Raw genomic sequence first — 12,698 nt, forward strand, 5'->3', positions numbered from 1 at the left:
CGTCTCTAAGGTGCCACAAGTACTCCTTTTCTTTTTGAAGCATCTGACAGTGACACACTACTCCTCCCACTCGACCACCACGGGCGACGGACGTCATGTGACCGGCCCCGACCTCCTCTAGAAGAAGCGGCGCGGCCGGGAGCTGTGAAACAAACAAACAAGCAGCGGAGGTGGTGGGGGAGGAGAGACACAGTCGCAGTGCACGAGTTAGTTGATGCTGTGGTTGCCGCGTAGAGCGGCGCGGAAGGGCAGCCAGGAGCCGGAGGGAGGCATGGCGACGTACGTGAGCGAGCTGGAGGTGGCCAAGAAGAACCTGAGCGAGGCGCTAGGCGAGAACGTGAAGCAGTGAGTGGGGCCCGCTCCCGGCCACCCTGCGCCCCGCACACGCAGCCCGGCTAGGCCCGCCGAGCCCCGGCCTCGGTTTCTGCCCGGTCCTGGGGGAGCGGGGCCTGCCGGCCGGTGGAGGCCGCTCCTGGGCCGAGGGGCTCAGCCTGGAGCGTGTCCCAGTCGCTGGTCGCTCCGCAGCCTCGACTTTCCCTAGGACAACCGGCAGCGCCCGGCCCGCAGGAGCTCACGTCCTGGCCTGGTGGGGACCCTCGGCCTCCGCGGGGCGGGGCGGGGCGGCGGACACCGGCCTCGCGCTTTAGGCCGGGCGGGCGGGGGCGGGAGCCTTGTCATGGCTGCTCGCGCCTCGCCGCGCGGAGGGCGTGGGCCGGCGTGTGGAGGGGAGCGGTGTCTGACAGGGGAACCAAGCGCGGGAACCGGCGTCCCGGGGCCCGGTGGCGTCGCCGTCTCGGGCCTGGCCGCTCGGTCTGTCACATCGGCCTAGGCAGTGGCGTGGGGCAGCTCCGCGGCCTGCGCTAGGCGGTCACAGCGCTGCCTCGCAGTCTATGGACTTTATTCATCTAAGCAGCATCTTTTCATTCATTGACAGGAAGCTTGAGCTTTGCAGGCCCAGCTTAATAACGGGTCCGTTTCACTCCGTGCTCGGGCCTTTGAGGGCAGTAAGAGATCGGGGGAAGTGATGAAGTAGCAGCCTCTGTCTCTTCTCCCACCAGCCTGTCCGGTTTAATTCTATCCAGTTAAAACTCTGGATTTAGCAAAAAGTTGGCAAATGTAGCCAGAAGGGATCTGCTGACTCCTGCTGCTCTCTTGTTTACTTTATATGAACTGGTCTTCATGCAGAGAGGCAAGCTTTTTTCACCCTCTGGGTTTGCACTGAAACATCCTGTTCCACCATGAGAAATTGTAGGCCCACATTTTTAACACACATGGCGCTTAACTAGGTCATTTAAGGTCTGCCTGTTTAATTAAAGATGCCTCCTTTCCCATCTGCTTAAACTAAACAGCTAGTAAGCAAGATGAGAACTGGTTGTTCTCTTGGTCTTTTTACGAGTACATTTAGAAATTTGCAAAGATTCTGTATGAGTACAATGGACCAGTTAGTTCATGTGCCTTTGCCTATGCTAAACTTAGTGCTATGTAATTGTTTTCCCATTTCCCCCATAATAAACTTAAATAAAAAATTAGAGACTTCTGTTTATAAGCAATATAACAGAAACTGAATTGGTTCAAATGGGTTCTGTCTCTGGTTCTTCCACTGGGTTATTTTGACCCTGGTCAAGTCACTTCACACCTTTGTGCCTTCATTTTCCCATCAGCCAAATGGTGAAAATGATATTTTCATCCCTCGTAAAGCACTCTGTGAGAGCTAAGTAGTGTTATTAATGGCGGGCATCAACTCTGGATGTTAGAGTGCTTGCTTCTAACACATGTGTTGTTAGATCACGGTGGCAAATAAGAATTTGTTGTAATAGTTCTTAAATGCTTTCACCTACAGGGAAATAATGTCACTCAGAATGAATGATCATAATCACTAATTTCAGTTCAGTGACTTTCTGGTTCATGTTTGGCCTGAGTCTCAGAAGCTGGCGTTGCTCTAGCGCATGAAAGCTTGGGCTATCAAAGGGGGAGCATATTGCAGATGAGGGACGTGTCTGATGGAGATTCAGGGAGAAAGTGTTAATGGTCATACTATAGCGTTGAAAGTTTAACACCAGTATTAACCAGAAGCTGGTATCAAAGATGGGAGCAGGGGGATGAGGTGTAGGTGTACCTGTACGATCTAGAGTAGTGCTATTCAAAGTGGTGGTCCCCGGACCAGTGCCGGTCTGTGAGCCATCAGCTGCCAGTCTGCGTGCACATTGGAAAAAAAAAAAATGGCCAGTCCCCCACATCCGATAGCTTGAGAAGCACTGATCTAGAGAACACAGAAGCACAGTTCTCATTATCCATCTTCAGATGCTCCATCTTCTGTGCTACTTGGCATGTTTTAAACCCTAATGCCATATTTTCTGCCTCCTCTAGATGCTAGAAGGGGGAAAGCAGTTTTTTTTCTTCTACCTTTCATCCTATGTCACAGGCACCTGACTTTGAAGGCAGGTGTCTGCTACTCTAAATCTCAGTTTTGTGGGCATCTTGCCTTATCGATAACTCCAGTGCTTGCCTCTTCTGTGAGTCAAACTGACCCTAGTTTTGTCAATTTCATTCTGTTGCTGTTCTGGGGTGCTATGGGTAGCAGCACAGGTAGTAGACTGTCTGCAGACTCAGGGTGACAACTCATTCTGTTATATTATGTTCATAACCTCAACTTATAAGAAGTGGGTTTCAGTCATTAAGGTTCTATTTTTAAGCATTTTAGAACAGAGATCAGTATAATTAACTCTATTTTATAGCGGGGGAAACTGAGCACAGACCTGTGAAGTGACTTGCTCATTCACCCAGCTGACCATTGGGAGAGCTGGGAATAGAACTAGGTCTCCTGGGTCCTAGTCTAATGCACTCTACCAGTAAGCCACATTGTATCCCTTAGTGGAGCACAGCTGTTTCTCATCCCCTCTTGTCAGGGAAAGCTTCCTATTCATCAGGGTTTTTCAAATCCCGTTGGTCTAACACTGGCCAATTCTATTATGTATTCATTTGATAAGTCGATTGTTTACCTAATTGGGAGCACTTTCCCTTTTTCCCTCAAATGTGCCTTTAAAGTTTACATCATTCACCACAATGTTTTAGTTTTAGTTGAGCATGGGAAAAAGGAGAAATGTTTTTAAAATGATTTATGATCGTAACTATTATTGGGAGATATGAGCACCTTAAGGACTCTATGCTTTTTGGCCCACCTCTCTGCTCATTTCCTGTCCACCACACTGCCTGGGATGAAACACATGGAATGGGATGTATGCTGCTCTGCAGTGTCTGCTCTGCAAAAAATCAATCCATTTAACGGAAGGATCTGGAAACAGTCACAGGAAGTGTTTGTCTCCCCTCTCCTATATAGATTAAAAAACAATATGTTTGATTCAACGGTATTTGAAAACACAAACATCTCATTCCTTTCCCCCCCCTTATGGTTGCTGAAACAGCATTAACCATCCTGGCATTCCCTGTGCTTATCAGCAGAGTCACAAAGTATAATTGCTGTCGTGGTGACTGGTGACTGAATCATTTAGGAACAAGAGTAGGGATATGTGGGGTTGGGGGAGGATAATAAGGCGCTACACATGCATGCTGTAATGTTGGTGGTGGGATGGAGGCCTACTCTGCTTCCCTCTGCATCTTTATCTGAGAGGGAAACAGAGGTTTAAGGCACTACTAGGACTCTAAAAAGTAAATAAATGCCTATATTTCTCTTCTTTATATTTGGATAGTCAGCTGGCTTGCTCAGATACTATACTCCCTTCTCCCATCCCCTTCCTCCACTAAGGAGATGTTTTGGCTCTGTCTTGGAATCTCTGAACAGCCCTTAAGATTAAGTTGATGTGACAGCAAGGTGGAAACCTTTCCTGGCCTTCAAAAACCATGCATTAATTGACACAATGAATGTGACCTACATGCCCTTTTAAATTGAATGTTTTATTATCCTGAACAAACCGTACTGTCTGCTATTAAATCCATTTGTTGTCCCTGCCGGAGTAAAATCTGCTGACTGTGGTCCAGATTTATTACTAAGTTTCTGGCACCAAGCCATGTTTACAAATAGCAGGGCTCATGATCTGTAGATTTCTGAATTGCCTGAGTGTTTTCCACTAGTTTCGGCATTGAAGGTTAAAACCTGTATGTTGGGTAAAGTCTTCTGAATTTTAAATGCCTTCTCTTTTAAGAGAACCACCATTCCAGTGAATGAGAAACTTTAAAGAAATATAGAAACTAGTGGAGGTATCTGTCAAGGAATGTGTATTAAGAATGCCCACAGATGTTAAGAGCTCTTGGTGCTGTAGCTAAGTATTATTGAGATCCTATGTAAAATATAAACTCTGATCTCAAATATGGAACAAATTACCTTCCTAATGGCACCTTCCTAATGGTGCTACTCTCACCACCTAGTATTCTAGGAATACATTTGTATGACTGTTACATTAATGCAAAGAATCCTATATATTAACATGCTACTGCTGAATATATTTGTGCTTCCTCTGTTGGCTTTGCTGCTGCATAACTACATTCAGGACTGACCTGTCATTAAATCATTGTGCTAATGAGTGATTGGCATTAGTACAAGTGTTTGGTGGCATGTATAAATGTTTGCAAAGAGCAAAATGGATAATTCGGAGGAAAACAGTTTTCCTACCTGTTTTTAAAAGTTTCTACTCCCATTTTCCAGTCAGCACAAACCGGCCCTTAAATGGATTCAAATAACATAATCTTGAAACAACTTGACGTTATTTCTTAATGACGAAACAAAGAAAAACCTGTAGTATGGGTAGCCTTACAGGTATTTGGAAGCCATTCTCCTTCTAAAAAATGTGTGTGTGGTTTAGGAGTGGGTTCAAGGTTTTCTGATAGATTTGAAGCCTGCAAGTGAAAAACATAGCTGAAATGCAACAAAGAGACAGACCTTGGACTCATTGTGGATAGTTCTCTGAAAACATTTGCTCAATGTGCAGCGGCAGGCAAAAAAGCTAACAATGTTAGGAACCACAAGGAGAGGGATAGCTAATAAAACAGAAAATATCATAATGCCACAATATAACTCTATGGATTACTATGTACAGTTCTGGTTGCCCCATTGCAAAAAAGATGTATTTAGAATTGGAGAACAGAGAAGGGCAACAGAAATAATTAGGGATATGGAACAGTTTCCATGTGGGGAGAGATTTAAAAGACAGGGATTATTCAGTTTAGTCATCTCTTTTCCAAGGTGGCGGGGGAGTTACGATTGGTATGGAGAAAGTTATTTACCCCTTGACATAACACAAGAAGTAGGGGTCACCCAAAGAAATTAATAGGCAGTAGGTTTAAAACCAACATAAGGAAGCACTACTTCACACAGTGCATAGTCAACTGGTGAGGCTCATTGCCAGGGGATGTTGTGAAGGCCAAAATTATAATGGGGTTCAAAAAAGAATTAGAGAAGTTCCTGGAGGATAGGTCCATCAATGGCTATTAGCCAAGATAGTCAGGGATGCAATCCTGTGCTCTGGGTATCCCTAAACCTTTGACTGCCAGAAGCTGGGGCTGGAAGATGGGATGATTTACTATAAATTGGGGGGGGGGGGGGGGGGGGACCTGAGAAAACCTGGATTACTGCTGGAGGTGACCCACCTTGATTATCATGCGCATTATAAAGAAGGGTTTCAAAGGGGGATGGGCTGTTGCCAGCAGGAGAGTGAATTTGTATGGGGGGGCGGGGGAGAAGGGTGAGAAAACCTGGATTTGTGCTGGAAATGGCTCTACTTGAGGATCACTTTAGATAAGCTGTTGCCAGCGGGGGAGTGAGGTGGGAGGAAGTTTTGTTTCATGGTCTCTGTGTGTATATAATGTCTTCTGCAGTTTCCACGATATGCTATGCATCCGATGAAGTGAGCTGTAGCTCACGAAAGCTCATGCTCAAATAAACTGGTTAGTCTCTAAGGTGCCACAAGTACTCCTTTTCTTTTTACGAATACAGACTAACACGGCTGTTACTCTGAAACCTATAAATTGCACTGTTCTGTTCATTCACTTTGAAGCATCTGGCACCGGCCCTATCAGAAGATGGGGATCCTTGGCTAGATGGACTATTGACCTGACCCAGTATGGCCATTTGTATGTTCTTAACTCAACTACACCTAAATTTATAGACTTTAAGGCCAGAAGGGATCATCATGATCATCTAGTCTGAACTTCTGCACATCATAGGCCACAGAACCTCATCCATCCACTCTGGTAATAGGCCCATAACCTCTGGCTGAGTTACTGAAGTCCTCAAATCTTGATTTAAAGGCTTCAAATTAGAGAATCCACCATTTTTCTAGTTCAAACTGGCAGGAGACCCATACGCCACACTACAGAGAGAGGTGAAAAAAACCCAAGTTCTCTGCCAATCTGTCCGGGGGGGGGGAGGGTAAGGGGGGGAATTTCTTCCCAACCCCAAATATGGTGACTAGTGAGACTCTGATTATGTGGGTGAGACCCACTAGGCAGACACCTGGGAAAGAATTCTGTGTAGCAACTCAGAGTCCTCCCCATCTAATGTTCCATCTCTGGACATTGGAGATGTTTGCTAAAAGCAGTTGTGGGTGGGCCATATGCAGTTTTAGGAAACCTCGTCACACCATCCCCGCCATAAACTTATCAAGTTGAGTCTTGAAACAAGTTAGGTTTTTTGTCCCCACTACTTCTCTTAGAAGGCTGTTCCAGAACTTCACTCCTCTGGTGGTTAGAAAGCTTTGTCAAATTTCTAGCATCATCTTATTGATGGCTGGTTGATATCTATTTGTTCTTGTGCCAACATTGGCAACTAACTTAAATAACTCCTCTCCTTCCCTGGTGTTTATCCCTCAGATGTATTTATAGTAGGGCTGTCAATTAATTGCAGTTAACTCACACGATTAACCGCAAAAAATTAATCATGGTTAATTGCCGTTTTAATCACACTGTTAAACAATAGAATACCAATTGAAATGTAGAAAAATATACAAAAATATTTAATAAATTTTCAAATATATTGATTTCTGTTGCAACACAGAATACCAAGTGTCCAGTGCTCATGTTATATTATTTTTTATTACAAATATTTACACTGTAAAAATTATAAAAGATATAGTATTTTTCAATTCACCTTATACAAGTACTGGTGTGCAATCTCTTTATTGTGAAAGTGCAACTTACAAATGTAGATTTTTTTTTTTAAATTTTTTTTTGTTATATAACTGTACTCCAAAATAAAACAAGGTAAAACTTTAGCGCCTACAAGTCCACTTAGTCCTACTTCTTATTCAGCCAATCACGAAGAGAAACAAGTTTGTTTACATTTACGAGGGATAATGCTGCTGGCTTCTTATTTACAATATCACCTGAAAGTGAGAACAGCCGTTCGCACGGTACTTTTGCTGCTGGCATTGCAAGGTGTTTACATGCCAGATATGCTAAACATTCGTATGTCCCTTCATCTTCAACCACCATTCCAGAGGACATGCATCTATGCTGATGACAATCCAAAGCAGTGCACACCGACGTATGTTCACTTTCGTCATCTGAGTGAGATGCTACCAGCAGAAGGTTGATTTTCTTTTTTGGTGGTTTGGGTTCTGTAGTTTCTGCATCAGAGTGTAGTTCTTTTAAGAAGATGAAGGGACATATGAATCTTTAGCAAATCTGGCATGTAAATATCTTGCAACGCCGGCTACAACAGTGCCATACGAACGCCTCTTCTCACTTTCAGGTGACATTGTAAACAAGAAGCGGGCAGCATTATCTCGTGCAAATGTAAACAAACTTGTTTGTCTGAGCGATTGGCTGAACAAGTAGTAGGACTGAGTGGACTTTTAGGCTCTAAAATTTTACATTGTTTTTGAGTGCAGTTATTTTTTTGTACATAATTCTACATTTGTAAGTTCAATTTTCATGATAGAGGTTGCATTACAGTACTTGTTTTAGGTGAATTGAAAAATACTATTTCTTTTTTAGAGCACAAATATTTGTATTAAAAATAAATATAAAGTGAGCACTGTACACTTTGTATTCTGTGTTGTAACTGAAATCAATATATTTGAAAATGTAGAAAACATCAAAAATATTTAAATGGTATTCTGTTAGTGTTTCATCACGCGTTTAATCGCTTGACAGCCCTAATTTATAGAGAGCAATCCTATCTTCCCCCGCCCAAGCTTCGTTTGCTTCTGTGAGACAAGCCATAGACTCCTAGATAGGAGGTCATCTAGTCCAACCCCCTACTCAAAGCAGGACCAACCCCAACTAAATCATCCCAGCCAGGGCTTTGTCAAGCCAGGCCTTAAAAACCTCTAAGGATGGAGATTCTACCACCTCCCTTGGTAACCCATTCCAGTGCTTCACCACCCTACTAGTGAAATAATATTTCCTAATATCCAACCTAGACATCCCCCACTGCAACTTGAGACCATTGCTTCTTGTCCTGTCATATGCCACCACTGAGAACAGCCTAGCTCCATTCTCTTTGGACCCCACCTTCAGGTAGTTGAAGGCTGCTATCATATCCCCCCTCACTCTTCTCTTCTGCAGACTAAATAAGCCCAGTTCCCTCAGCTTTTCTTCGTAAGTCATGTGCCCCAGCTCCCTAATCATTTTCATTGCCCTCCTCTGGACTTTTTCCAATTTGCCCACATCCTTTCTGTAGTGGGGGGCTCAAAACTGGACGCAATACTCCAGACGTGGCCTTACCAGTGCCGAATAGAGGGGAATAATCACTTCCCTCAATCTGCCGGCAATGCTTCTCCTAATGCAGTCCAATATGCTGTTATCCTTCTTGGCAACAAGGGCACACAGTTGACTCATATCCAGCTTCTCATCCACTTGTAATCCCCCGGTCCTTTTCTGCAGAACTGCCGCTTAGCCAGTCGGTCCCCAGCCTGTAGCAGTGCATGGGATTCTTCCGTCTTAAGTGCAGGACTCTGCACTTGTCCTTGTTGAACCTCATCAGATTTCTTTTGGCCCAATCCTCCAATTTATCTAGGTCACTCTGGACCCTATCCCTTCCCTCCAGCATATCTACCTCTCCCCACAGTTTAGTGTCATCCACAAACTTGCTGAGGGTGCAGCCCATCCCATCATCCAGATCATTAATGAAGATGCTGAACAAAACCGGCCCCAGGACTGACCCCTTGATACTAGCTGCTAACTAGACATTGAGCAGTTGATCACTACCCGTTGAGCCCGACGATCTAGCCAGCTTTCTATTCACCTTATAGTCCATTCATCCAATCCGTAATTCTTTAATTTGCTGGCAAGAATACTATGGAAGACCATATCAAAAGCTTTGCTGAAGTCAAGATCTATCGTGTCCATCGCTTTCCCCATATCCACAGAGCCAGTTATTGCATCATAGAAGGCAATCAGGTCCTTAAGCCAAGGTCCTTTAAGTTTCTTCTTGTAAGGTAGGTTTTCCTTTCCTCTAATAGTAGGCCTTCTCTGTACCTGTTCCAGTTTGAATTAATCTTTCTTAAACATGGGAGACAAATTGCACAAAGTACTCCAGGTGAGGTCTCACTGCTGCCTTGTATAATGGTAATAACACTACCCTATCTCTACTGGAAATAGCTCGCCTGATCTATGCTAGGATTGCATTAGCCTTTTTCACAGCTGCATCACATTGGCAGCTCATAGTCATCCTTTGATCAACCAATACATCCAGGTCTTTCTCCATCTCTGCTTCCAACTGATACATCCCCAGCTTATATTAAACATTCTTATTGTTAGTCCCTAAATGCATGACTATTACACTTTATCCCCTAAGAACGTAAGAGCGGCCATATTAGGTCAAACCAAAGGTCACGTTGTGAAGGGAAAGTCTATAACAGGGTTCAAAAAACAATTAAGTTCATGAAGGCTGTTAGCCAAAATGGGCAGAGATGGTGTCCCCAGCCTCTGTTTGCCAGAAGCTGGGAATGGGCGACGGGATGGATCACTTGGTGATTACCTGTTCTGTTCATTCCGTTTGGGGCACCTGGCATTGGCCTCTGTTGGAAGACCAGATACTGGGCTAGATGGAGCTTTGGTCTGACCCAGTAGGGCCATTCTTATGCAACCCTCTCTGTTTTCCCTGAAGTTATACTAAAACATTTTTTCTTATTAGATTTTTCTAATACGATACAAAAAGCTACATGTTGGATCTGAACTACATGACTGTCCATTTAAGAAATGGGAGAAAAGGAATAGATATAGTAGGCAAAGCAATGTTGTTTACAGTGCTTAATGTTCTCTCTCCCATGCACAGATACTGGGCAAACTTGAAACTTTGGTTCAAACAAAAGATCAGTAAAGAAGAGTTTGATCTGGAAGCTCGTAGACTCCTCACCCAAGATAACGGTAAGAGAGAGTCTCTGAGAGTGTCCCTTTTTCTGTCTTCCCATATTTCTCAAAATACCACATTCTGGGTTAGTTGCTGCTTGCTACACACCAATGCAGCCACATGAAGTGTGACTACATAACTCCCACTGCTTGTCTAGAACTTGCCTCCTCTCTTGGGCCACATTATCTTACCACTGCTGAGATAAGAACCTTCTCCTTTGCAGCTCCTAATTTCATAGAGAGGCTAAAAACCTATATAAAGGATATCAATTGGGAGGTGTATGCAGCCCGTGGAATGAATGGGAAAACATGGCTGTGGAAAGTGTAAACAAAATCACTTTATAAGGTAGCTTCAAGTGTCTGCCTTTGGACTTTGCCTGCCATGTTGCTAATGTGAATCTGTCTTCAAGTAACATTTTTCTTTCCTGGCATCTGTCTGAGTGAACTATCTTTTTTGCAGTCCATTCTCACAATGATTTCCTCCTGGCTATTCTCACCCGATGCCAAATCCTGGTTTCTGCACCAGGTAAGAGAACAAAAAATTAGTGTGGTGTGTTTGTGTTTTTTTTTTTTTTAAATCATACAGCACAACCCTGGGAAGTGTTTGTGGTGGGCTTTGTTTTTAAGTTATTTAGTCTTAAATTGTATGTTGTCTCTTACTATGAACTAGGTGCCGTATGACACAGTGAGGATCCTGACTGAGGCCTTATTACTATTGTAATATAAATAATCTGTAATACAAAATAAGGATTTCATACACTTAACTAGAGACTAGTGCTCTGCATTGCCACGCAGGAGATCAAGGTTTGATTTCTAGTCTCCTGCTTCTTTGACTGTGAGTTCTGTAAGGTGGTGTGCTTTGTGCCCCACCAACCTGCAGGGCCAAGTGAAGGGAGGTTTTGCTCCATGTTCTCCAGCGATCTGCTTGGCATGATGCGAGAATGATGTTGACAGGTTTTAAAAGAAGACTGAGCCTTTTGTCAGGAAGATGGAAACTCTGAGTCATGGAGGGAGGCAGCACTAGGAGAGAGGTTTCAGAGTGGTGTTTGTGTGCGTGTTTTTTGTCCTGTCCCCAGAGCAGAGGGGAGGACGGGAAGCTCATAGTTGTAAAGTCTTAATTAAAATGATGCCAATGAATTTAATATCCTTCTGTTAAGTCCCTGCAGCTATCACATTATGTCTGGTGTTACGCTTGTCTGTGGTGTCTAGTGAGTTTCAGTATTGCTGACACCAGAATGCATCTTGAAAGGATGGACCAGTAACTTTTAGTCACAAGACCCTTTGAGTGAAAGTGATTCAAACTGCAAATTAGAATACGAGTTTGAGACTGCTAGAAAGTTCAGGGACCGGCATTTTAGGGTATTGTGCTGAGCCTGCTGTATTGTTTATGCTGACTGCATAATACAATCAAACCTGGCTAACCGAACACCAAAAGTTCTCCATGTAACTTCTGCTGCTTCTTGGGGGGTTTTTGTTTTTTGTTTTTTTTTAACATTGGGATGGCTGAAGCAAATACATTGCACTTGGTTTGTTTTATAATCTAAACCTTCTGAATAAAACCGGACAGACTTAACCACAGCCCAACTATCTTTTAAAAAAGGACAAAGTAGTGAACTGGGACTGGGCAGGTCTGGGTTCCATTTCCCAAGAGTGATACAGATGTTGTCATGTGTAACGTTGCTCAGGTAGGGCTCAGGCTCTGGTTGGGAGGGGATCTCCACTCCTGTTTAGGCACCTAAATGAGTGGCCAGCTTTTAACAAGCGTTTGCACAGCACTCGACAGCTCCCACTGAGAACAGTAGGAGCTGCTGTGTGCTGAACAAGCACACTTCGAAAATCTGGTCCTTCATTTCTCAGTGCCTCTTATCCCCATTTTACAGCTGGGGAAAACACTTCTCCACCTTGTAGGAGTGATGTGAGGATAAATCCATAAAAAGTTGGGAGGCACTTGGATACTACAGCGACAGGCTGTACCTAGACAGACAAAGCATCACATGAGTGCTCTGTATTAATAATAAGAATCGCTGTAGAGCTGCTCACATTCTGTTCCAGATTGCCAATTTCAGGGAAGATTCTTGTTAGACCCCTGAGAGTACTTAGCTTGTGGAAATTGCTTCCTTCAGTGTTTTTGTTCCTAGGAAGACTTTCAAAAACTACTTGTTTTTGCTTTCACATGCTTGTGTTTTCTCCCCCGGAGGGAAATCCTACTGAAGTGTACATTCAATTTATAGGGTCTCTGATCCATCTTGATGAACAAAGCAATTAGTTGTTTTTTAGCTAATCCTGGCTTCTATAGGGCCCCAATTTCTTTTTCAGTAATCTTGGGCTAACAAAGACTTGGAGCTATAGTCATCTACACCTGAGACTGGATAACTTTTTTTTTATTATTAATT

At 43.7% G+C, this 12,698-nt stretch overlaps 1 protein-coding gene across 1 annotated transcript in view; it reads left to right on the forward strand.

Annotated features, from left to right (window-relative positions):
- The first annotated feature begins 211 nt into the window (after window positions 1-211).
- TADA1 (transcriptional adaptor 1) overlaps window positions 212-12,698 on the forward strand; it is a 36,941-nt gene continuing 24,454 nt past the window's right edge. The window contains exons 1-3 of the mRNA XM_037906839.2: window positions 212-345; window positions 10,232-10,323; window positions 10,766-10,831. Of these exons, the coding sequence (XP_037762767.1) occupies window positions 215-345; window positions 10,232-10,323; window positions 10,766-10,831 (289 nt within the window). The 5' untranslated portion in view covers window positions 212-214. The remainder of the gene's footprint in view (window positions 346-10,231; window positions 10,324-10,765; window positions 10,832-12,698) is intronic.

The sequence above is a fragment of the Chelonia mydas genome, chromosome 8 (assembly GCF_015237465.2).
Source record: "Chelonia mydas isolate rCheMyd1 chromosome 8, rCheMyd1.pri.v2, whole genome shotgun sequence".
NCBI classification, from domain to species: Eukaryota; Metazoa; Chordata; order Testudines; family Cheloniidae; genus Chelonia; species Chelonia mydas.